The 26,193-nt window shown below is 43.9% G+C and overlaps 2 protein-coding genes and 1 long non-coding RNA gene across 4 annotated transcripts; 1 reads left to right on the top strand and 2 right to left on the bottom strand.

Annotated features, from left to right (window-relative positions):
- Position 1: 1 nt before the first annotated feature.
- il13ra1 (interleukin 13 receptor, alpha 1) lies at positions 2-4,168 on the bottom strand. Of its 2 annotated transcripts, none has more exons than XM_049748471.2 (10): positions 3,934-4,168; positions 3,360-3,487; positions 3,119-3,278; positions 2,536-2,635; positions 2,304-2,470; positions 2,095-2,225; positions 1,870-2,007; positions 1,377-1,471; positions 1,215-1,299; positions 2-1,141 (listed from the first exon to the last, which is right to left on the bottom strand). In XM_049748471.2, the coding sequence occupies exons 1-10, from the start codon at positions 4,016-4,018 to the stop codon at positions 1,016-1,018; spliced, it is 1,215 nt and encodes a 404-aa protein (XP_049604428.1). In that variant the 5' UTR covers positions 4,019-4,168; the 3' UTR covers positions 2-1,015. The 2 variants fall into 2 exon arrangements, with proteins under 2 accessions (XP_049604428.1, XP_049604417.1); XM_049748460.2 differs by having other exon boundaries at positions 1,377-1,470; positions 1,863-2,007; positions 3,934-4,166.
- LOC125985568 (uncharacterized) lies at positions 3,445-11,514 on the top strand. The gene is made up of 2 exons (XR_007487338.2): positions 3,445-3,823; positions 8,023-11,514. It is a non-coding gene; the product is annotated as an uncharacterized lncRNA (long non-coding RNA).
- dock11 (dedicator of cytokinesis 11) lies at positions 4,652-25,629 on the bottom strand. Its single transcript, XM_049748258.1, is given in 53 exon segments — positions 4,652-5,340; positions 5,842-5,980; positions 6,053-6,150; positions 6,221-6,411; positions 6,615-6,825; positions 6,898-7,044; positions 7,442-7,555; positions 7,631-7,753; positions 7,823-7,926; positions 7,929-8,067; positions 8,139-8,354; positions 9,187-9,300; positions 9,371-9,553; positions 9,658-9,795; positions 9,858-9,973; positions 10,610-10,755; positions 10,835-10,882; positions 10,955-11,021; positions 11,088-11,208; positions 11,594-11,682; positions 11,759-11,834; positions 11,904-12,005; positions 12,081-12,262; positions 13,659-13,770; positions 13,837-13,920; positions 13,984-14,130; positions 14,191-14,262; positions 14,352-14,462; positions 14,525-14,594; positions 14,667-14,788; positions 14,849-14,938; positions 15,167-15,250; positions 15,317-15,429; positions 15,494-15,605; positions 16,368-16,460; positions 17,002-17,067; positions 17,132-17,316; positions 18,304-18,380; positions 18,490-18,612; positions 18,706-18,788; positions 19,252-19,374; positions 19,434-19,694; positions 19,849-19,989; positions 20,065-20,148; positions 20,265-20,344; positions 20,690-20,873; positions 21,156-21,290; positions 21,356-21,451; positions 22,189-22,255; positions 22,332-22,414; positions 22,759-22,848; positions 23,323-23,439; positions 25,380-25,629. Coding segments are annotated over 53 exon segments (6,264 nt in total). The 5' UTR covers positions 25,485-25,629; the 3' UTR covers positions 4,652-5,250.
- Positions 25,630-26,193: the final 564 nt, after the last annotated feature.

Here is a 26,193-nt window from a genome sequence, read left to right as displayed (position 1 = left end):
ATAGAATAGAATGCCCTTTATTGTCAGTTTACTATACTAATTAGATATTATAGAATTACAATTATAGCATTAATTAGGCATAGTATATGTTGAAATTGACCAGGGAAAGTTGTACATTTAGCGCAAGCGTTTGAATACAATGCTAAATTCCGAGTGTCCTTGAAGTTAACATACTGTGCAGCGTCCTGTGATTGGAAGCGAGTGAGAGACGCTTGGCCTTCGTGGTGGCCACATTGGTGGGGGCAACGTTCGCATTAAAAGCAATGAAAGTAAATTGAAAATAAATCATAACTTGCTTATTTCACAACATATTTTCACCTCGTTGATTCAAAATTTATACAGAAATGTTGACAACTTTAAAACATGTGCTTTCAATACAGAACATTAAAAAAAAAGAGCTCCAAAAAAATAAATATTACCTATGAAATACTCCTCGCAATTCCAGAGATGCAGATGCAAAGTTGATTATTACTTTGAAAAGCACTTTAAACGTGTAAGTATTAGAACTTATGTGTTTACAAAAGCTATTTTTTAAAACAATGTTTCGTTGAACCTCGAGTACGGTGGATGGTGCTATGTATAAGCAAGATAACAGGCTTAAGACAGGTCCGATTATCTTGAACGTTGTAGTTTGTTTTAGCTGATCAGTGTTTCACATACAAAGGCAGAATACAATTTGTTGTGTGCAGCGATACCATTTAAATATATAAATGTCAATAAACTCTTTCCTGAGTTGAACAAGTCAAAGTGCAAGTTGGACAGACAGCGACGACAAATTTCTGAAGATCTCTTGTTTTTGTCTCTGAGTGTGTTTTGTCCACATGTAAACTCTTTCAGCAGATTTTTTTTTTGTTTGCTTCCTCCTTCTACAACGGTCAAACATGACAGCTGCAAACAAATCCACTTATGGCGCGGAACAACGCCGCCGTTCTATGCCGTGACTGGGAGTAAGTAGTCTTTGAGGATGACACCGCCCATTTCCTTGTTGTCCGACTTGGACCGTTTGAGCCTCTCGTCAACACGGGAGTTCATCCTGCCGGTTGTGTTTTATTACTTTACAGGGGTTGATGGTTTCATGAGCTGTCATAATTTTACACGGTTGTATGGCTTCTGGCACAGGCGTGTATAAATTTGTGGAAGCCTTAAAACAAAAAGAACAAAGTTAGTGCTTTGGTTCTTTCGAGCACAATGGATTCAAATCTTTTTATAATTACTTTAGTTTCTGTGTTTCCGCTCATCATCATGTCCTTTAATATCCCTGATGGATCGGGTATGACGGGAAAGAGAACGGCGCTGTGCCTACAAGGACGACACAATATGGCAGTTTGAGAAAGAACTTTGGAGACTGGTCTTGACACGAGATTCGCACGTCCCACCTTCTGAGGCAATAACAGGCCAAAAGGACGCCAACAGAGAGGATGACGGCGACGCCGATGGCCACTGCTGTAGGTGATATGTCGGGCTTGTCCGCTGTGGCAGAAAAGAAAACATAAAAAAAAAAAAAAAAAAAACCAGACACACACACGTGTGTGGTATATATATATATCATAAAAAACAAAAGCCTATATATACACACACACACATATATAATATAAAACATATATATATATATATATATATATATATAATCATCATCATCTCTCTCTCTCTCTCTCTCTCTCTCTCTCTCTCTCTATCTCTCTCTCTCTATCTCTCTCTCTCTCCTCTCTCTCTCTCTCTCTCTCTCTCTCTCTCTCTCTCTCTCTCTCTCTCTCTCTCTCTCTCTCTCTCTCTCTCTCTCTCTCTCTCTCTCTCTCTCTCTCTCTATATATATATATATATATATATATATATATATATATATATATATAAATCTGACTCACCAACTACAACTACAACTTCAGTGAAGTCGCTTTGTACTTTTCCGCAGTAGTTGTCAATTGTGACTCGTGATCGAAAGTCATAACGGCAACTTCTATCGTAGGCAATCTGCCTGGTCTCTCCGTGTGGAATGAAGCTCTGGCATTTCTAGGAGATCGGCATCAACGGGATGAAAACATTTGGTATGAAAAGATTTGGGATGAGGATTTTTCTTTTCGACTTTCTCAAAAGTACCTCGGGTTCATCGCATTTGCTGTAGCACAACTCGTAGGTCCAAGTGCAGTCTTTGAACACTTCTGGGGGTGTCCAGCTCAGGTTCAGCTTGTCACCTTCCACGCTTACATGCAGCTTTGGGGGGTCAACCACTGAGGAAAAGCAGCAGAAGTGTTCGGAACATTTCCATTGTGTCCGTTTGACATCCGTGTAACGAATGGCTGACGGACCTCGCTGAGGTTTGAACGTCTGCATCGAAGCGTTACTTCTCAAGAGCATGCAGATGTCTTCCGCGACAAAGTCGGCACTCAGGTAACAGCCGTCCCTCGCTCCGTTGCGATAAGGCTGCTCGCACTCCTTCAAACTTTGTCTGGTTTCTGGAGAGCTGCCGCAAATTCTGTGACGAGAGGAAAAATGCTTCAGGCACTTGATGCAAAATGATTTGTATCTTTTTTCCCTCACCTGTAAGAGAGAGTCAGGTTGACAGAGGTATCACGTGGGATCCAGGAACAATCCGTCATCTCTGCTTTGTGTAAACATTTGAAGTCTTCCACCAGCTGAGCTGTTAAGTCCAAAAAGCAACCAGCGATTAGAAGGTAACACCCTCAAGATGTCGGGCTGTTGTCTTCAATCGATTTGTCATCCCTGCTAGCTTTGATGTCGACTTAACGCTAATCACGTAGCATTATGCTACAAACGTGTCACGAGAAAAATAGATCTCAAAATATCAATGACATCATCAATCTTAATATAGTCGACCATGACAAATGTTGTTCAACCCAAAATGTTTTTTTGACGCTGCAACACAAAGTTCAAGCCTCACAGATGACAGATGATGATTATATAGTGTATTCCGACGAAATTTCAACATTGTGATAGCGTTGAAAGAATTTTTCTGACTCATTTTTACCGCTATCGTTATGAATGGACATTGATAGATGAATTTAATTTTAAAAAAATTGATGGATAATGATGAAGTTCATTAAAGAAAATGCGCCAGATGTAGCTTACAACCGAAATAGTAAAAATTCTAAATTGTTTGTACCTCGAGGTTCCTTGGTGTCAACAATGGCGATGTTAGCGGTTTGGCTCTCGTTCTTTCCGCAGTTTCGCAGTCCTTCGGTTCGGACTTTGAAATTCCAGCCAGAAGAGCCAGCTTCATCCGTCAGAAGAGTCTCTGTAAAATTTGTCCATTCTGTGGAAGACTGAAATGATAAATAACACAACACATATTTGAATTATGTAACAACGCCGGCGTCTTAACACAATTTGTTTGCGCAACTTACATTGTGCGGCCCGTATCGGTACTGCACAACACAGCCGTCCAACAGCTGGTTGGGCCTCTGCCAAAACACGTTCACCGTAAACGGGTCGAGCCACCGGTACGATAGCCCCGTCGGTGGAGGAAGCTGACCTTTTTTTTTGGGGGGGGGGCAAAAACGTTAAAAAAAACAATTTAGGTCGTGTCAGCAAAGATTGCAAACAACTTGGAAATGGGGGCAGCGTGAGATCGAGTGAGTCAGGAATGTTCTGGGGATTTTTTTTTTTTTTATCCAGGAAGTGTCAGATGCTCAGGGGACTGCGAGAACACATGTTATTACACCGCAGGGGAAATTTGGATTTTTTGGGGCTGTATTCATATGGGACAGAAATGGAACACTTAAATCTTTATAGCACGTCTTATCAAATTGTTCAAACATGACGGATGTTTTCCTCGGTCAGGCGAGGACGGCAAAGTGCGCAATACCAGGTGTGTCAATTGTAAAACTTTGATAGCATAAACGTGATCATTTCTTTCATAAGCGAGAATGTCAAGATTTTGCTTCAATATATGCGGCCGACATTTAAAATGTGTTTTACCTGCTTGACTCTGCGCAATCGGCAGGAACGAGTGGAAGACGACGGCCAAAATGAAACACACGCTTTCCTCATGTTGTTGCCGCATGTTTCGTACGTCGAAGTCTTCGCTCCTTAAATCTTGTCCGATTTTAAGTCGACGGGGGACTGGAGAAGGAAAACAGGAAGGCAAAAGCACACGGAGAAGGGTTAGAAAGTGGGTGGTAGTGCGCGAGAAGTGACGGATTGTTCATCCTCTTCGTTTCCCAACTGCGCCGCCCACACAGGCGCAATGCCAAGAATTGCATTTTTGCAATTGAAACCGCATTTGACGTTGTCATTGTGGCTATACTAAAATATTTAGTCGATTTTTTTTTTAAATATGCATTTTTATTCCTATTTTATTCGCATTTTGTTTCCTGGCTGGATTTTTGCATGGGGAATAGATTCATTTAAAAGTCTGGTGAGGGGAAAATGACGCATTGATTGAAACCGCATTTGACGTTGTCATTGTGGCTTTACTAAAATATTTAGTCGATTTTTTTTTTTAAATATGCATTTTTATTCCTATTTTATTCGCGTTTTGTTTACTGGCTGGATTTTTGCATGGGGAATAGATTCATTTAAAAGTCTGATGAGGGGAAAAAGACAAACAAAGATCCTGACCCTGGCATGACAAGCATCGCTTGTAAAATAATTTAACAAGCCACTTGGCATCTTGTTGTGAGAAGAAAAGAAAGGCTTTTGTTTGATTTGCTTTAATGGGGAGGGGAAGCCTGTACAGGAACACACGTGACAAGCAGCTTGCTACTGTATACAATGCGTTAAAAATAAGGCAATGACCACACTTGGTCTCCAAAGTCCAATCAACATGTGACAAATATAAATACAAGCACAAACACAGAATGAAATAGTGATGACCAATTTATGTACATCTTGATGGCTATTTTTCAGTGTAGCACTTGTGAAATACCGTTTTAAGAAGAATAGGATAAAATACAAGCTCCCCTGTAACTCTCCCACAAGCCCAGTCTTGCACGAATACGTGTTGACATTTCGAGCAAACATGACCCGTGTGTTTACATGACTGGCAGGGAAATTGTTGAATAGCAGTCCAGGCGTGTTTGCAGCTTTGTCAATGTGAAGCAAAATGGTGTCCTGCATAGATCGGAACGGCACACAAGGCAGTCCTGTAATGTGGCGATATTTAAAAAGAAGGGAAAAAACAAAGCAGTGCATCTGAGCATGACTCCGACTCGACATGCTGCTTTACATTCAGTCACGGCTTGCATCCGGCCAGGGTGCAGCCTCGCGTCCTATTATTGTTTTTAATCGAGAACGTCAACCGAGGTCAGCCGAGGTGCCGCTGATGGCGCGGAACACGTTGAGGGAGTTCTGCAGAAGCGAGCGCATCATGCCCTCCTGGTAGATCTACAGCCAAAAGTGAAAGAAATCGATGTGAAGTTAATATTCAAGTCACAATATTGCATTGAAAGTATTTTTTTATATATATTTGTATATATGTAGCCTTTACATATATACAAAAATGTTATCCCTATAACTATTCGACATATAAACTACATACAGAACATGTATATAGAAATATTTTCTATATCCAGTTTGTCTGATGTATGAGTTGTTGCAGTTTAATTTTACATTTGCACGCTGCAGAATTGTACGTTTATTTTACCTGTCTTCCTTAAAGCTGCACAGTTAAGAGGGGAAAAAAAAAAAAAAACCCGAGTTAGACCAGTTATTCTTGACACATGGGAGGATGAAGTGATGTGTCAATCATAGACTGCAAAAATGATTGCGCACACACAAACTTGGCATGACTTTGGTGACATTGCAATACAGGAGGGGGGGGGGGAGAAAACAACATATCAAAGTCTTTTCTGCACTGTTGCTAGAGCTTGGAAGGCCCAGCGTTACCTGCTCGTGGATGATGTCAGAGAGCTCCTTCACCATGTCTTTGAAATTGCCCTTGAGACCCTCGTGGTACTCAAACTGATCTTCTTTGATGAGACGCTCATTGATATCCAAAGCCATGCTGCAGGCTTCCACAAAACGCCTACGGGAAGATGCGACAAGCAAAGATGAGCAATTAACGATAAGCGAGTGACCCATCTGCTGGGCGACTTGCCTGAAAATGTCTTTGAGCTCTTTCACTTTCTTGCCAGACTGGTTGGACTTGCTGTCATCCAGAAAGGCTCGGGCGTAGGCCATTGGGCCGGCGTTCACCTGAAACGAAAATAACCTGCGTCAACACGTGACGATTCACCCCGAGCTGACCCAGGCGGAGCCGTTTGACCTGCACGGAGACGCAGCCCTGCAATTTGAGCTGTAGTTGGATCATGTCCACTTCGGTACCGGAACACAGCTTGCGCAGCTCGGCCGTGCGCGACCTCATCTCGTCGATGGCCACGTCCACCGGCCGCAGGTCCACCTGCTTCTCGCCGATCACCTCCACGCGCTTCTTTACGTACGGGAAGGTGTTGACGGCTGAGGGAAGCCGAGAGAGGCGCAGAGTCACACGCTTTGGCGTAATCAAGTTGAGGAAAACAACAGATAGGAAGTCTCCCGGGGAAAACGCTAATTCGATTCTGGTGGCGGGCTAATGGCCATGCAGCCATTTGCGCACTTATGTAGACAGCGCATTTAAACCACACATCCACGCCCTGATTAAGTCGATATTTGTACTGTACTTGTGAGAACGGTTTTCCTCTTGCACTGCTCCTCCACGCCGCCGTGCTTCTTGCCCGACAGCGTGTACGGCGTCTCAAACACGAAGCGATTGATGTTGTGGCACTTCTCAAAATCCGTCTTCTTCTCCGGCGCCTCCTTCTCCTCAAAGTAGGGCTTGACAAAAGTCACCTGCACGTAGGCGAACTTGGGGTCCAGATCTTTGGGGTTCACCTGTGAGGAAACGAGGGCTGCATGAAGACGTGTTCTCGGCGGGACTTAACTGGCGAGGAACTACGAAGGCACCTTGTTGGAGTCTTGAATGATCTTGACATTTTCCGGCCCGAATTTTTCCCCGTAGAGTGTCAGAAGTCGCTGGGAGATTTCGGAAAGCCCGGTGAGTTTGGGCTCTTTGTAGACGTACTCCTTGCCGTCCTCCTCCTCGAAAAAGCCCTTTGCAAAAAAAAAAAAAAACGCACACTGGATTGGAGATGTAACGAAATTTAAAGCGGCGGTAGAATGCGAGAGAGTGAAAAGGAAAATAAATTGATTGAAAAAGGCATCCTGTAATGTAACATAAAGAAGTTGTTTTGAAATCCTGCTGTTGCGCTTCTTGTTCGAGAACAGGAAGTTGTGCAAAAAGTTAGAAGCATTGACCAATTCGGTCAAGTGAAGTTTTTTTTTTGGTGAGGAGTGTATGTATGGGTATTATATTATTTTATATTAGCTATATTATTTTATTGTAATATATTATTATCAAAATGTTTTTTTGTTCTTGTAGTTTGACTTGGTTATGTTTTTGGGAGGCATTTTATTGCAGCATTTAATTCAGAGTCAAAAAGCAACTCACCTGTCCATAGAAGGCAACTCTGAAGTAGGTCCCGAGCAGCCTGCGACCTGATTGGATGACCTCCATGACCTTATTGTAGGCTCTGTGCAGTGTGTTGTACAGTCGGCTCAGTTTCTGCAAGGACGCGATTGCGTTGCATGGGCGGGACTTTGTACACGACGACGTGCCGCAATATTGCCGTTGGGTTACCTCGTAATCGTGGCGCTTCTCGTAGACGGGGATGGCCAGTTTGGCGACGTGCGTGATCAGCTCGTAGCGCTCGGCCTTCCACAGAGCCTCCACGCAAACCTCCAGATGCTCCACCAGGACTTCCTGACCAGAAGGGACAAATCAAAATGATTCATTCCAAGACGGACGACGGTCGGCGCTTTGTCAAAGAACCTCTGTGTAATAGACGTCTTGCATCCCCGTGTCTTCCTTCATGGCGGCTTCCTCCTCAATATTAAACGTCACCTTCTTAAATGCGGCGAGGCCGCTGGGGAACAACTCTTTCCGTTGGAAAAAAAAAAAGTTCTCGTTACGCCACAATGACGTTTTGAAAAGATTTTCAGTGGGCGTTTCGTCTCACTTTTTCTGTGCAGGTACTCGGCAATCAGCGCCGCCACGTGAATGTGACACATGGCCGCCTGTGGAGACAATCGCGAGGTGTGAGCGGGATGGCAGAAACGTCGCAGAAGTACACAAGACGCAATGTGACCTCGGAGAGATCGTTATTCTTCAGGTGCGCGCGGGCCATGCTGTCCAGCCAGGTCCGCCTCAACTCGGGGGTGCTGGCGTAGGAGCGGGCCAGGCTGTACTGCAGATCCAGCAACATTTCCGGGTCTTTCTCGTGCTCCCTCATCTGGGCCGTGGCCATCAGCACCGTACGGATGCGCTTGGTTAGACCTTTGACTTCGGAGGGGAACCCTGTGGACTAAAGAAGTTGCCGCTGACATCATCAGTTGCCTTCAAAAAAAGTAACTTAGTTGCTATCCTGATTACCGTAATTTCCGGACTATAAGCCGCGACTTTTTTCCAAAATTTTGAACCCTGCGGCTTATAGTCAGGTGCGGCTTATATGCGATTTTTTTCATGATTTTTGTGATGACTTGATCACTTTTATACACTCGCAAAAAGGCTGTGGACCACTGTTGTGCGGTATCTTGAAGAACAAAACAACAACAAAAATACTATTTTGAAACACTACTATGGCCGCTACTTATTCTGGCTGTGTTGCTTGTGACTATTATGAGCTTTAGTAGGAATGCACGCTAGGTGACCTGCGTCAAAGGGCTCTAAACCCTTTCTCTTAGAGATTACACAAAGCAGTGGCGCTGTTTGGACCATCTGAACTGTATTAAAACCCAATCAATCAGCATTTAAATTAAATTCTTCTGACATTTTGCTCACCAAAAACAAGTTGTAATGAATGTGAACTTTTAATGCATTTTATTCAGGTTACTTTGAACCCTGAGGCTTAAATGGCGGCGCGGCGTATTTATGGATTTTTACGACTTTCTGTGTCCTGTCTTTCTTTGTAAAAAACTCATGTGCACGTGCGGCTTATAGTCCGGTGCGGCTTATGTAAGAAAAAAACTAAAATATCCCTGAATTTTAGCTGGTGCGGCTTATAGTCCGGTGCGGCTTATAGTCCGGAACTTACGGTACTTCAAAATGAACTAAATTGGGGTATGAATTGCTTCAGTTCACATTGTGACGTTGCAAAGTAATCAGATTACTTTGCCGAGAGGCGCGTTAGCGGCTACCTTCATGGCCTTGTCGCTGTTAGCGAAATTGTTGATGATGGAGAGCGACTCCTGGAAACGCGAGCTGCCGCTGAGCGCCACGTCGGAGATCAGCTGGCTCACCGCGATAATGATCTGGCGAGAGATGGAGGAGAGAAGGAGAAAAGTGGCCGGGCCAAATGCAAACCTGGTCCTCGGGTTTTACCTGCAGATGCGTGCGCAGGAAGGTCTTCCTCTTGGTGTACTCGTAGTTGTTCCTCATAAGCAGATAAAGCAACCCCGAGGCTTCGGCCCTCAGCGAGGCCATCTTGGAAACGCAGCATTTGAGCACCTCGCAGCACAGAAGCTCGCAAAGGGTCACGCGACCTTTGAACAGCACCGAGGGGAACTGACAAGAGAGCATTTGGGGCAAATTTTATTTTATTTTAAATGTGTGCGTCTCGACTCAAAACATATGAGCGTTAGCGAATGACAGCGACGTTCGGAGCCGACCTTGTTCATGAAGGCTCGCAGCGCAGCAAACACGTGCTTGAGGGCGGCTTCTGATTGGCCCACTTTGAGGAAGGTCAGGTAAACGTCAAACACCTTCCTCATCAGAGCGTTGTGGCCGTCGCTGTCTGTCAGCTGGGTCTGACGAGACCACCGGCAAAATATTAGAAACAGCTCTCGATGCGATGTGTTTGTGTGTTCACCTTGAAGCACTGGATGAAAAACGAAAGGACATCCAGGACACTCAAGCAGACCTCGGTGGAAATATTGCCCTCAAGCAGAGCCTGGTGATGGATTTCCGCTTCGGAGGCCCCCGTCCCTGAAACACGCACAAATGCACAAACACGTTTGAAAGATTACAAATCAAAGTGATCACTAAGTTAACAACTCTAATCGTGAGACTGCTTGCCTTTATTTTTACGTATTATTAACCTTTCCAACCAAGTCAAGTCAAGTCAAGTCACTTGACTTGACTTGACTTAACCTTTCCAACCAAATATTTAGGTCTACTACATCTGATGTTTATTTGAATACAGCTTAAATTTAATGCACAGGAGCAGGAGAGCCTTGGAAAAAAAAATCAGATATTAAATTGCAATATTTTTTTGGGAGGGGGGGGGGGAATCACACAATTTATTTTATTATTTAGATTTTTAATGTATTTATTTATTTTATTGTATTTTTAATTTCAAAAAATATTTCTGCTTTACTCAAAAGGCTTTATGAAGCTTTGTTCCAGACTCAATCGTTGGTTTCCGCACAAATTCCATTCCATGTGATAAGTGCCACGCAGCAATTAATCAGCACCATGGAATGTGTGGAAAACATGAGTCAGCATGAACTTCAACCTGCTGCTTTGCTTACGTATCACCTTTTTTATTCTCCATTGCTTTGGATCTTATCAGAGTGCGACGCAGGCGTAGCAAATAAATTAGAGAGTGAAGCCGTTTGTCACCTATGTTGAGCGTGAGCGAGGCCTCCATGGTGCCAAACTGGTTTATTTTGTTTTGGATGACGCTGGCTCGGTTGCAGCGTATGGCCGGCATGGTTTGCGACTTTCTGTCAGGAGAGAACAACTTGGACGCGCACGCCTCCTGATTCCTTGACAGAGCACACAAAAAATAAAATGGGGTAAATTAGAAATAAAGTTTTACGGATAAGCCTGACTATGACATCTCACCTGCTGATGTTCCTTTTGCCGATGTAGCGAAACTGAACCAGACAGATCCTGCGATGCAAGTACGTGCAGTTTTAGCGAAGCAATTTCATTTTGTTTACCTTCTTCTGAGGAGCTACTCACTCAAGCAAACTGAGAAAATTCATAACGTCTTGAGGGTTAAGTTTGTTCCAATAGGCCATGAGAGTGTCTGTGGACAAAAAGAAATCGCAGTTTACGTTTCGTGGTTATTTTTAGCGTGTGGCCCGTCACTGACCTTCTGACAAGGTTTTGGCTACGTGTAAAAAGGTGAGCAGGAGGCCCTTGATTTCGTAAATGCCAAGTCTGCTCTTGGGTGGCCCGGGACTGCTGCTCATGGTAGAGCCTCGTCTCTGCAGCTGCACAAACAAAGGGGGGGGGGGAGAAAAAAAAAATATGACTTGGAAATTCTACGTTGAAGTAATCAACTGAAAACAGAAGATGCAAATGATATTCAAAAGATTGCGTGTGAGTCTATGTGTGTTTCATCGATGAAAAAAAAAAAAAAAGACTTGAAATTCTATGTTGAAGTAAATCATTAAGCTCGGCTGAAAACAGAAGCTGAGATGCAAATGAAAAGAAATGATATTCAAAACATTGCGTGTGAGTCTATGTGTGTTTCATTAATGATTAACAACACTGCAATAAAAAATAATAATAAATGACGTCATTTGTCTCAAACAAATCTAGGTTAGATGTTGCTGGGGCAACGCCATATACAGCAGCTATAAACAAAGACCTCACGTCAATGCTATCTGGCGTCCCAGGATCTATAAACAGAGATCCTCGGGAGTCTTCCCTTCTCACGACGTGGCCGTTAAGGACGGGCAGGCCTGGTAACGACAACAAAATCTAAAATAAACAATCGTTGTCCGAATACCGTTGGCTGCTTTCCCAGTATTGACTCACTGTGGTCTTTCTCCAAAGCAGTGCTGGTCCTCCTGCTGTCCGTTGAAGAGCTTGACACGAGGTCGTCTCTCGAGCCCTACGAGCGGCGTGTGCGCTTTGTATAAATAAACTTAAAAGGTTCTGAAGTGATCCATTTGGAACTCACGCTGATGTTAGGAATGTGCGGCTGGGCAGATAGTTGCGTCAAGTTTTGGAAAAGCAACTCAAACAGCGGCAGGTAGAGCAAGCAGATCCTGGCTTGCTGGTTCTGAAATAAGAAATTAAAAAAAAAGACATTGACGAAAGTAGAAACGAGGATGAGGTTGATTTCCGTCAGGCTGACCTTGAAGGCCGTGTAGCGATCGTCCATGGCGTGTTTGATGAGCAGGTTCTTGAGCGTGCCGACGGACAGTTGCCGGACCTCGGGTCCCAGCTGCAGGGCCGCAGCCACGTCTCGGAGGAGCAGGCCCACCAGGAAGTGGTTTCGGCAGTACTCCTCGGTCAGGCTGAACTCCAGACTTTGATCTGCGATGAGCCCAGAGATGGTAAGCAGGTGAAAATTCAGGTTGAAAACAAAATCAGTGCAGTAAGCATTTAGCTAAGGCTAGTTATGTGCAAGTCCTCTTAATGTTGTTGTTTTTTTTCCCCCACATAAAAACAATGCAACAAGAAGAAGAATTCAGCTCTATTATACATTTCCTGACACAGGAAATGTATAATTTCACAAGTTTGATGAGCAGAAATCTAAAGAAAGGAAGCAATCGTGTGCAAGGCCGAAATGCTGCGTTAATATCAGAACAGGCAAATGCATCCAGGAAAAATCAAGCACCGGCTGGAAATGAGATCGAAGCCAGAGTGATTGATAGATGTCATCGGGGCAGAGCTACTTGGAGATAAAACCTCAGGCTAACAACAAAAGTCCGATGTGTTGAACATGGAGAGAAGAGTCCGACATGAAGCGTTTTTGAGCCCTGATTTAAAACAATATTTTTAAAAAATCCAGAATTATGCTCTACATGTAAGCGTGTACTCTCAGTGGCCAAAAAAGGACAGAAGATCTATAGGTAGTCGCTTCATATAAAAAAATAAATCTAATCAAATCAAAATAAATAAATATTATAATATTAAAAAAATACATATTAATTAATAAATATTTCTAAATAGGCATTTAAAGCATTAAAAAAATCATAATAATAATAATAAATGAATGTCTGGGTTTGTTTTTGGACCAAACAATGAAGCATGTAGACCCGGTGGCCAAAATGCAAAGCGCACAGATAAATTCATAAAACTCTAATCATGGAAAAATTACATATTAAATGTGTTGATTTCATTTAATTTACTTATGAAATGATCAGTTGGTCGACAGTCATGTAAACGTCGGACCCCTGTGTAGACAAAATAGATTTGTTTGGAGTGTGAGTGGATTCCCGCAGAAGCAAAGCTCATTTTTTCTACAAGGCAAAAAGCATCGATTCGGCGAGCGGGGGTTAATGGAGGCGAGAGTGCGGGGTGCAGAGAGTTGGTTGCGCGCGGCGGCAGGACGGCGCCGTCAACATCACCTACCTACAGGGCCAAAAAGCTCCGTCGCATACGGAATAAAATCTGACCACAAGCAAGAAACAAAAACAAACACAGACGGCAAGGGTGTTGGGTACAAATGAAAAAATTGGGGAAGGGTTTCATAATCCATGCAGCATTGAGATCAAATTGAGATGAGACGCTGGCTGGCTGCATTTGGTGGCCGTTTAAAACACCAAAAGCATCCTCCATTTTGTTGCGTTAACAAAAGCATCCTCCATTTTGTTGTGTTACATTCAAAAGACATCAGGCGAGCGGGACTGTTAATAGCTCGTTGTGGGGATGCGGGTGAGGAAAAGGGGCGTGGCTTTTAACCCGAGTGGAATGTTTTTTTCCTTACCTTGCACCCTCTGCAGCTTGGTGCGCCCAAAGGCCATGGGCAGGTTGAGTGGGATGAAGTGCTCGTGGTTGCACACGGCCGTTAGAAAGTCAAACTTCATTTCCGTCAGCACCTTGCGAGGAGACAGCGGTGTTGGCGAAGCCGCATGTTCGCTGCGAGAGATTGGGAGCAGGTGTACCTTGGGATCCTTGAAGCTGAAGTGGCACATGTAGTGGTTGATCAAACCAAAAGCAAATCCCCGGTTCATGAAGGTCAGACACCTCTGAGGAGTGAAAAGATGATGTGAAGCTGGAGGAGGAGGCGTGTCGCTAAGCCGCGTGCGTACCTTGATCAAATTGGCCAAGCTCAGGTTGACGCAACGGGCTTCCTCGGGGATCTCCGTGTGGCGGATCGTGATGTGAGGCATGATGGACAGCACCAGGGATTGCAGCGCCTGGTGGAAGGTGTCCGGGAAGCGCTGGGCTCGGGGCATCTGGAAGCATAATTGTGTCAAATTGGGAGGTGTGGACAAGTAGGATTTATGAAAACCCACCTTCATTCGCTGGTCCTCTTGCAGGTACTGGGCCATTGACTTAGCCATTGTTTCAAAGAAGAACCAAGAATACTGCAGATAAAGATGGAGTCGACTGTGAGAAAGGGATTTCCAATACAAGTCTGCCACCTGCTGGTCACCGTTGCTACAACAGCTCTCACCTTGAGCAGTTTGTTGCTGGTGTTAAAATCTGCCGTCTGCTTGAGAACGGCTGTGACCGCCGTGGCCAGCACCTCGTGGCAATATGGCGCACTCCCGGGGGCGAGCACGTACTGAGAAGAAAAAAAAATAAACATTTAACGTCTTGAACACTGCGTCCACAAAGCAGCCATACCTTCACAAAAGAACGCAGGTAGTTTTCCAGGCCTTCCTCGTGACACTTGGATACGATATGTATGATGACGCTGCAGGGACGGAGAAGGCCATCGGACTATCAAACGATGCACGGACGCATTCCAAACGAGCGATGAACTGACCGGAGAGAGTTGACAGCAATTTCTTGGCCTTCCTTGGCGGCTGCTGAGAGCACTTCAAAGAGCTGCATGAGCACAGTCGGCAGGAAGTGGACCATAACGTGCGTCTCCATGGCGTGTAGGCACTGAGGATGGAGGGATGGTGAAAGTAGAAGCTAGAGAGCACGTATTTACAAGAGTCTGACCTTTAGGTATTTGATAAGCTCCGCCCGGTTGTCCTCTGAGGTGCTCTTCATGAGTTGGCAGTGCAGAAAGAATTTGTGGAGATGAAGGTCCTGTGGAGGGAAGCGCAGACTATAGCAAACCATCAAATGTCCTTCTTGCCACACTCTAAAAACTGTTGGGTCAAAAAAAAAAAAGTCATTTGGGTTTATTTAAGCCAATTGCTGGATCAGAAAGGCTGCTTGGGTCATAATAATGAAATCCGAGCCAAGACCAACAACCCATGAGTTGACCCAAGTGTTTTTAGAGAATGTAGGTTCTTGAAGAAGCAAGTCTTTCACCTGAGCGTATATCGTCGAGACAACTCGGCTTCTCATTTTGAATAGTGGTTTTGAATTTTCCACCCACTTGATATCTGGATGGGACTGTGCAGATGGTCGACAATTTATTTTTCGAAATGAAGCAAGACGCTAATGTTTTTTGCCACAAACCTTTCTGGTGTCCTGACCCAGATAACCGGCAGGCAGGGTCGCGGCGACAGGTAGCTGGAGTTCTGTGGACTGCATCCTGCCGTCTTTCAGAAGAGGCAACCAGGAGTGGCCAACTGACGACACACGGAAATGATGAACAACGGCAACGATTGCAAAATCATTATAAAAAGAACTTACCCAGCGACTCCACAGCCTCTCTTTTCTTACTGCTGGATTCACAGCTGATATGGTAAAAGGTGAAGAGGATGTGGTGCTTCTCGTGCAAATGGACAGGTAACTCCATCTTGACCTGTGTATCATTTTCCAGTTACTATAGATGAGAACTTTAAGCTAGTGTCAGGTACCCCGGGCTGAAATATGGGCTCGTACTGGCACCTATTGAATTTCAATTTTGAAAAAAATACAAATTGCGAATAAAAGACTCAGAACACTTGACAAAATACACAAAAACACACACTACTGTGATTAGCAGGCATTACACATGCAAAAGTGTGCTCCGTGTGTTGGGGTGAGGGGTGGAGTCAGACCCCTCCCCACCCAAGTTAAAATTTTATACAGCTGCCACATACAATGTCCACAAGGGGGCAGCAAATCGGAGAAATAAAGGCAAAACAAGAAATAAGGCGTGACAACAGAGATCAACAATTTGAGTCGGGATTCCGCGAGACTTTAGAAGTATTGTAAAAAAAAAAAAAAAAAAGCATTATTTTGGTCCCCATGATTTGAAGCAGGTCGTGTGTTTACGTGCTGTCAGTGTCATGGGCGCAAAGGGTGGGGCGGTGTGTGTGTGTGGAAGGGGGGGGGGTCTGAAGATCTTAATCCATTTGATTTTGGGGCCATATGGGGCCTTCTGCCTTATCTCGACTCACTCTTTCACTCCATGCATGTGCGCGAGTGTGTGTGTGTGTGTGCTCACAGTAAAACAGATTAATTGGATAATCTCAGCGACAGCTTGGCAGTTCCAAGGGAATTTGAAGGTCAAAGATCCTTTCTAATTCCTCATACAAAGGCATAATAAATGGTGTGGTTTTTTTTTTCAGAAGCATCTCACCTCATCGTAGAATTCTGGACTTTGGTTGTGGTGCAGGACAGCAGCATAAGCGCTGCTGGTGAAGAGAGCGTCCCCTGGTTTTCCGTAGATGCACTGAAGCACAAAAATACAAAAATACTGAGTGAGTGAGAGAATTTACGGCTCGGACTGAATGAATCAATAACATGGCATTCATCTTCCGCTTTTAATTGTGATTGGGTTGACATGAGATAAAAAAGAGAATTAGGAGAAGCTTCTGTCTTCCGATTTAAGAAGATGGAAGAGATGTACCGGGAATATGTTGTCTAGTACCAGCGTAGAAAAATTGCAAGACTTGAGTGGTGATAAGAAGTCTGATGGGAGGCCAGATTACCTGCTTCGATATGAGGGTAAGGGGCGGGGCTTCAGATGCCGCCTCGTATCTTATGCGCCAGTGTTTTCATACCGTCACGAGGTCAGAAAAAAAAACGAGACGAGTACAAACAACAATTCGCCGTGCTTTGATGCCAGTTTCCACCCGCAAGTAATTTGACATGGAGAAGGAACCACCGGTGAGCCTTCATTTTGCCCTCTTAATCATTGTTGGCCCCTCAAGAGAAATGCTGACTTGCCACTTTTGCAAATCAGCAAGAAAAATGCTTTCGGCGGCGCTCACCTTCAAGGGGGTTGCGCCCTCTTCATCTGAATCCCGGAACTGCACGCAGACGGCGATGTTTCTCGCCTAGCGGAGGTAAAGCATCCGTGTGAATCTTCACAGAGGAGGTTTTATTGCGAGAAGGGCAAACCTTGGTGAAGCTTTTCTGGTTGTCGTATTTGAGTTGCAGAGGGTAGACGTAGAGTTGGTTCTTGTAGGTGGTGAAGGGGTAGTTGTACTTGGCCTCCTCAGGTAGGAACTCCTCCACTTCCACCGAGACACGCTCGCAGCTGTCTTCGAAGGGCTTCACGGGGATGTAAGCGGACGTCACCGTGTCTGAGGAGGGAAACATTTACAACACCTTTCGTGTGCCTTCATTTTTTTTGTTTACATTCCAACGGCAGGAATCGCGTACGTGTCGCTATTCTCTCATCGAAATTGCGGAGCTTGGAATTCAAACATATTCCAGATGAGATCAGGTGGGTGTGAAAACGTTTTTCAAAGCCTGGCACAACGTAATTCTTATTGTGACTCTGTCCTCCACATTAAGATGGGGGGGTGTCACATTTTTGGAGGGTCAGACGTTCCAATTTAACTGGAGGTCAAAACATAAATAAATAGATAAGTAAATAAATAAATAAATAAATAGCTGTAGAATGAAATAAAAAATAAATAAAAAGATAGAAAGACAAAAATAAATAAATGACATAGAAATATAAATAAAAAAATAACAAATAAAATACAATAAAAGATAAACACAAAGAAATATAAACATACATAATAAATAAATAAATAGGTATGATGGGGAGGTGTCAAATTTTTTGAGGGTCAGACATTCCAATTTAACTGGAGGTCAAAACATAAATAAATAGATAAGTAAATAAATAAATAGCTGTAGAATGAAATAAAAAATAAATAAAAAGATAGAAAGACAAAAATAAATAAATGACAGAAATATAAATAAAAAAATAACAAATAAAATACAATAAAAAATAAATACAAAGAAATATAAACATACGTAATAAATAAATAAATAGGGAGATAAATGAATGATAAATGCATTCCAAATAATGAAAACAGTTTTCAAGTTCAGCATACAACTTCCCTCTCAAGACGGAGATTGTGTAAGAGACAAAACAACACAACCGCAGTGCACTGCTGCCTCAATGTAGATAGCGTTGCACCATTCCGGACGAGGGTGTGACAAGAACCGCTTCAATACACTGTCTTATCTGCATTTCCCTCTAAGCTTTTTGTCTGGATAAAAGATTATCCCGATGCAAAAGAGTCTGCTTGCGGTGTGTTGAGAAAAGGAGTACATACTTGAAAAATCCGGTGGGACGCACTCAATGGTGACGTTCAGCTGTCCGGGGATGGTCTGAAGCTTGCTCTTGTCGGGTCTAGAACCAAAACCAAGAAAAAAATGAAAAGGGAAAAAAAAAAGGCAGGTATGCATGGGGAATAAATTATATTTAAAGCTAAAAGAGCACAGGAGTATCCATGACTCACTTTCTGGTGTCAGCCAAGAGCTTGATGATGTCATTCGTGGAGATTTTTCCACTGTCCTGGCGGTAAAGTGGCGAAAACTTGCCATCCATGTCGAGACTGCCCTGAGCGTCCTTGAACACCTGCCTGGTGAGGTGACCCATAGTGGCAACTTTGCTCATCTCAAACTTATTGATGGGCCTCGTGGTCATGTAATTTGGCAATTTGTTGACGTCTTACTTTGCGGCCCAAACAAAGGGCATCCTGTACTGGCCCAGGCGTTGGCACGTCTGTTTAGCCGCCTTCAGGACCTTCTGAGCGGTCTGGCGTGACACGGAGGGCGACATACGTTCCAATCAGTGGTGAATATTTTAATTTTTCAGACTATGAGGCATCGACGGTGGCCTTAGAATTAGGTCATGGTCGAACTGAAGTTAAATCAAGTTTGACTCATTCGCTGCGCTCATTGTGGTGGTGAAAATGAAGCTTCATGAACCGGTTGTATTTTTTGACTCCTCTAGATGGCACTGTTGTTTTGAAGAAAGGGATTTAATAAATGGCTTTCAGACATTTATTGAAGAGAGTGCCATCTCAAGGGCTGGATAAATACAACTGGTTCAGGAAGCATCTTGAAGCTTCATTTATATTCTAAATTATAACCCAGTGCATCTAATACATGAAGGTTTCTAAAAATAGATCTGTTCCTTGAGGCCTCGCCTTATCATCTAGAGCACCTTAGAATCGAATACAAATCACGGTTCAACGCATTTGAGGGTAAACAAAGACCTTGTTGATGTCAGAAGTCTTTATGTACGGCTCGGCACAATTGGTGATGCCATTTTGTAGCACCTTCTCCACACGGGCCACCAGAAAGATATCAGCATGGGGGTGGGTTACTGAAAAAATTGCCTAGAGAAGAAAAAAAGATGTCACCATGTTTGCCTTGAACAATTTATGCATGTTTGTACCTGTGTAGGGAAACGCAACAGTGCCTCCGACACTCTCTGAAGAACAGGCAGGCAGTCGCCCCTTCCCGAGTCGCAGTTCATGAAAGGCCTGGCTCCTCCTCCGCTGCCTCCTTCTGAATCCGAGCAAGGCGAGAGCTGTCCGGCGGTGTCGCTCAACATCTCCTTCACACAAGGCGGGTTGAGGTCCACGTGGAAGTCGGCAGAGATCTTACAGTTCTTGGAGATGTCAAAAAGAGCCAGGCTTATGAAGAAGGGCTCCACCTGCAAATGAGCAGAGGGAAGGCTCAGGGTTGTTCACCTTTCAGGCCCACTTAAAATCTTAAAAATCTGTATATTTTCGAATCGAATTCGAGTTTCATTCATTTTTGACTGAGAGCCAAGTGAGATAAATAAAGCAAAAAAAGCGATGGCCCACATTGGTGAGGACGCCGTCGCCCTTTTCGCTAACGCAGCCCTGGAGACTGAAGGTGAGATCGTGGCAGCCGACCACAATGCGACGACCGAAGCGCTCCTCAAACGGCTTGACGTCCGGCTCGATGCCGGAGAAGTCCAGCCTCTGTGGAGAGGAGGAGGAGGAGAAAAGATCAGCTACGAGCAATTAAATAAATAACGGGGCGAGCATCCACTCTACCTGTGTCTCAGGGTCCAGGGAAAAAAGTTTTTGCCTGCCTTCGTTCCGGTTCATCTTATTGAGCTGGTCCGTCTCTCTTGCGTACTACACACACAAACAGGTTGAGAGGAAACCAAATGAAGCAGTTCTGGAATCTGTTTCAATGAGGTCAGTATTATGAAGACATTTTAAAAAAACTATTTATTTGTCTATTTCGGTACCTTTGTGAGTTCAGGTTGTAAGTTCCTCCCCAGACCTTCTGGCTGGCTCTCACTTTTGCCTTGGCTGCTTGTGTCATCATCTGATTGGTCGGCACAGTAAGTCATAAAACAGATTAATGAAGGATAAAAAAAAAAATCGAAGTGATAAAGACGGAATTGTTTGGATGATTTATGATCCTTAGAATTTGGGGAAGTGGTTGTAGAGCTCGAAAAGCTGCAAGTCAAAATATCATGTAAGTAAATAAATTGTTTTTTATATTAATTCATGGTTTATTTGCCTTTATTTAGCATAATACTAACCTAAAAGACAAAAAAAAAAAAGTAATTTTGTTTAGATCAGATAAATGGAGCGTTTGTATTTAAACGTTTTTTTTTTAAAATCCATTTGTGTGACCAGTGGCGGCGCTAGAGGGCCCTCATCTCACCCAAGGAGCCGTCTAGGGACTCCCCTCCGTTCCTCCTCTCCTGGCAGGCCTCGCTGCTGTTCTGCAGGGCCTGTTTGAGGGTAGCCACCCACTCCTCCATCTCTGCTTCGCTGTCGGCCGCCAGAAAGTGGCTGTAGCGCTCCTGCATCTTCAGCTCAAAGCCGTTCCGCCGCATTTTAGGGCTCTGAAATCGGGGGGGATAATTTTAACAAGGTGTAGAGGACAGAATTTACAATCGTATTACAGATGAACAGCTGAAATGAAAGATGTCGGGGCGGTGGGGGTTAACCACACAAGTAGCCAGGAATAAATGACAAGCTTTCCCATCGGAGCCATTAGCCTGAACGAGTCTCCTCCCATCCATCTCGTGAGTAGCCTCATCCAACAAAAAGCTTTCTGGCAGCACACCACACCACACGCAGACTCCAAGCCCCTTGTGTCAAAAAAAGAAAATGGCTCCGGCGACCTGAACGACATCAATGCACGAGTCCAGGTAGATGGAGCCTTTGGTTTCCTTGCAGTGCTTCTCATCCTTATACGAGTTGAGGATGTAGGAGCCGTCTGGGAGCTGGGACAGGTCGAAGTATCTTCTCTTGAACACCTGTAAGGATGACGATTGCGGCGTAAGGTTTGTTGTGATTTTGCGTTTGGCCGGCGGTGACTCACCCGCATGGAGACAGACAGGCTGCTGTTGATGTTGGCTTTCTGGAGCCAGCCCTGCTTCATGATGCCGCCCCTCAGGGAGCACAGTGACGACGTGTCCTGCCGCAAACAAAAGTCAGCACACTTTTAGGTTGGATTAAAAATTGGAAGACAAAAAAATCTGATTACACTGGTCAAAAGATGCGGAGTATTAGATATGCAAATAAACGTTTGTAGATGGATTGCTCCCAAATAGGACCTTGTTTTGTCTGTAGTAATAATAATAATAATACACAGTAATATTTATGAATTAAGGGATAAGTTCAGCAACAAGTACGTGGATTTTTTTCAAAAACATCATAGTTAGGCTTTATAATGCGCGGGAACATTTGTATTACGCAATCTTGTATAGGTCAAACTTGTGGCACAAATCATTTGAGAATTGTTTTTGACTTTATTACACAATATCTAGTGAATGTTTTTGTTCAAATCTTGCTTTTGACCAATATATTTAAACATTTAAAACTTGAAAAAAAATTCAATAAAAATGTCAAATAGAATTTCAGAATTTTCAAAAAATAAAAATCCGATTGCTCTAAGAAATAATGATTTTAAAGAACAATTCAATCTGAAACGAAACAAAAAACTGGTATAACCCGTATGATGAAACAAGGAGGCCATCTAGGCGACTCCCATTTATTTTCTCCAATTTAAAGCCTTTCTCCGTCCAAATCCATGCGCATCCGCCCAGAGGGCAACAAGGGGGAGGATCAATAAGAGCTATTTATAGAACCTTAACAGAGGGCTTCTGGTTTGCCGGCCCTGTCCGACTGCACCCCCGCCCCGCATCCCCTTACCTCGTCTTTGGCATCTTCATCGACCTCAAACACGTGAGCCGCTAGCTTGTCTGCCTTCAGGCCTTTGCTACGGAAACAAAGAGAGAGAGAGCGCGCTCTCAGTTTTCACTTCAACCACCAAGCCAACTTCCTCGCCACCTCACCTCGGTAACATGCGGAAGTCACCAGAATAAGCCTCGTATTTGTAGTTGATGACATGCCAGTCGGTCTTGTACATGGTGATGCACTGGCGGACGCAGAAACAAAAACACACACACGTAATAACGGGAGCAGGAATATTCTGCCGCTGTTGAAAATAGGGCCTCCTTGCATATGTTAGAGGAAGCTCACCTAAGTCAGTTTTAATAGCGCCTTGTCGAGCGGGTGACAAGGAAAAGATGGATTTGTTTAACAGAGCCTGGCGGACGTCTGCTAAAAATCGCACAACTTAAAAATCCTGCCCCACATGACTCATAAAGCTTCGCTAATGCCAAACGCTTTACTTCAATCCCCATGATTGAAAGTCAAGTAATGTTCTTTGACTTCCGGTCTTTTAGCTAGCGCAGATTTTACGAGTTAGCGCCGCGGTACCTTTTTGGCAAACAGACTCCCGGCTTCCCGCTCTGCATTCTGGGGCACGGAGGGAACCACGGTTCGCCTCTGTCGGGATATTTGGGACTCCTGCGTGAAAGCGCACACACAAACCAAGTGAGTGGAAAACATAAAGTGCAAGCGTCACAAAAATTGTCTCTGGGTCACGGCAGTTCTCGGAATAAATCAAAACACATGTGCTGTCTGGCTGCGTCGACCTTATTTTAGAGTTTGGAAAAGTTTGGAAGAAAGTTTGGAAATAATCTTTGGGCCGATTTGGAATCTAAAACAGCAAACTCTATGTTTGGTTTTGGAGCAAAAACGGCTTCATTGGTCGAAGCACGATTTTCACAATTGTACACAATGGAGCCAAAACGTTATTACGAATGGAAATGTGATTTTCCGTACAGACGAGTCTCATTTACATTTTGAGATTTTTAGCAGCGTATGGCTCGAGTCAGGTCGATAGCTTTTCCCTCGTGCCACATTGGTTGCCATCCGCTGCCGCTTTTATTTCATTTGTAAGACAACGCCTCTTCCCGGCTCACAGAAACAAGACATCACCGAAACATCGTCGACGGGGCACAGCAGCAGGTCTCGTTGGGGGTCGCTGTGGATCTGAGCCTTTCTCTGGAATACCACGGCCTCGTAGTCCAAAGGCTCGATGAACTTGGGTTGCTCCTAGGGGGGGGAAGACAGTTAAGATTTGAAATCTGCCCTCAAGTCACAACAAAGGTTCATGTCTGAAATATGAAAAAGGAGACAATGAAACACAGGAAGAGATTATAACTTCCACTTTTTGAGATTTCTAATGTAAAAAAAAAACAACCTTGTCAAATAAAGTGCCTGAAAATGACATCACAGTGACTCAGGTAACAACCAATCACAGTTCACCTGCGAGTTTCATCTTGTGATGTTTGCAAGCTGAGCCGTGATTGGTTGATACCTGAACCCTGGGAAAACTGTGATGTCATTTTCAGTCGGCAGTAAGTAGCAAAATGGCGGGTTTTGCTACTTCATTAATTTTTCACAAATACGATATTAATCAGAATATCGTGAGAGAAGATCAGTTAAAAACTTTCGGTTGGGTAATTGAGACAGTAACTCTAAAACGCTTCCACGCTTTTTCACACGTTAGTAACACTGACAGCAAGAGTCTGCTGAGGTCGACCCACACGCTCGGGCCCAAAAGCAGCAGTTCTCCTTCCTGTCATGTGCAACAAGCTCAACCGCAGAGCCGCAAGTCACGGGCCAGCTTTGAGCAGCACCAGCAGGCCGGATCATGTTACACGCAAGACGCGGATGGGTCCAGGGGAGGGAAGGGTGCAGTCAAAAAAGAGTTTTAGACTTTTCCTTACATACTTCTTTCTAAACAAGCAGCATATAATGTAAAGGGCACTTTTTATCCATGCACAGATTTGAAGATGATATCAGGGGAGCTTTCCCAGAGGGTGGCAACATGCATGTTCAAGCAAGTGAGCAGATGAGCATGCCAGACAAACCTCCGCCGCCACAACAAGCCAAAAAGCGAGTCAGTGTATGAGCAGCAGCAGCAACAACACCAGCAGAATCTCATTTATTGCATCGTGTGGAGTTTTGCCTGTTACCAGTCCTGGAACATTTCTGACACACTTTGTACAATGAATCTCATTGTGCATGCGGACACATGTAAGTGTCCGGTGAATGTCATGATTCACCCCAAAAAAATACCCCATAAAAAAAAAAAAAAAAATCTAACTAATACTAAAAATAATGTAAAATAAACTAATAGACTAAAAAAACTAACAAACTGAATTTAAAAAAGAAGAGTAAAAAAACTTAATAGAAAATTAATTATAATGAAAAATCCTAAAATATCATAACCCTGGTCCGGAAACATAAATGGCACGTCTAGGCATAGCGACAGGCCACAAAAATGTCCCCGAGAAGTAAAAAGGGACGCCATTGATGTCACAGGAAGTACGCTTCAGGGAATTCCCACCAAATCTCCTCAAAACTTAACTCGAGGAACTTCATGTCAAATCAAATCAAACAATAGCACATGTGCATCAGCTTGATGTAGCTCAACTTTACTACACCGGTACTACGTTCTAGACAAAAGGGTGCACTTCCCAGCTGATCAATAACTAAAGCATTGCTTTAGACACATAGTGGAATTAAATCCACACAGAGTCACAGTTCTGGGCCAGAAAGGTTCTTCTCAGATTGCCTCAAGGCACTGACCACTTAATCCCCTCATGACTGCAGCAAGCTATGGCTGCTATAAACACATGTGGGGGGAAGAAGAAGAAAAAAAAAAACGCTACGTATGAATGAATGAGTGCATGGTCACGCAGTGGTGCTCTGCACCATGTGGCTGAGTCCATCAGACATGACGAGGCAGGAATGTCCAATCCAACCGGCGGACAAAAGAAGCTGCACAAGATTGGAGGACATTCGTTGTGTTTCAATGCACTTTAATGTATTGGACATTTTTGTTCCCGTCCGTTCGATTACTTCAACGCATATTTTTAAAGTCCGACGTACAAGTGACAAAAACATACATATAAATGTGCTGCTTATGACTTACTCTTGGTGTAATAGCTTGGCAAGAAAAAGACAACAAAAATCTTTTTGCTTACCACCGGGTCCACGGAGCTCCTCACCGCCTCAGACACGCTCTGTCGGACTTCCGCTGCCGTCCCGGGTTTGCTGAGCCTCTTGGTGAATTTCCGAACCTCAGACATAGCGACCCAAAAGATTTCGAGATGTATATATATCCACAACGCGTGTCCCGGCGGGGCCAGATGTGGGCCAGCCAGCCAACCAGCCAGCCAGCGGGAGCAGTTTGACGTCGCGAGGCGGGGCGGCCGCTTCTCGTGATGCTGATGAGAGGAGGCCAACAGGGGGCGTGGCCAAGTGGGATGCTTTACTCACACTCGCTTCCGGGTCTCGTGATACGCAACTCACTTCTGGTTGTCTTTGGGAAAATCTGTCGAAAAAATAAGAAATACTTGAGGAATCATGTCTTTACTATACTAACAAAACGTATCGGGAATATGTCGGGAGCGGGGGTGAATTTCAGTAAATATTTCCCTGAATGTTCTCTTGCTGCCCTCTTGTGGTTGTTTTTGCTCATTACAAGCAATTCAGTGTCTCACTCGCCAACATTTTTACGTTTGTTTTTTTCCTCCTGGATATATTAGCAATGTTAAGCAAGTTTTTGACGCAAATCACATCTTTTACTTTAAAGAAAAAACCTACCAAAAAAAAAAAAAGGTACACACATGGTTTAAATATATTGAAATTAAAAGATAATTTTACTCACTAATCTGTTTTAAGTGAAATCTGGGCATGTACAGTTGAATAAATCTATTATTCCCTTGTATGAATGACTTTGGGAACAGGTGTACACACAAATCGACTTTCTACTATCAAAAAAAAATTAATCTTTGC

Source organism: Syngnathus scovelli, chromosome 1, assembly GCF_024217435.2.
Source record: "Syngnathus scovelli strain Florida chromosome 1, RoL_Ssco_1.2, whole genome shotgun sequence".
NCBI classification, from domain to species: Eukaryota; Metazoa; Chordata; class Actinopteri; order Syngnathiformes; family Syngnathidae; genus Syngnathus; species Syngnathus scovelli.
The sequence above is the reverse complement of the archived record's forward strand: the minus strand, read 5'-3'. Positions and strand labels throughout refer to the sequence as shown.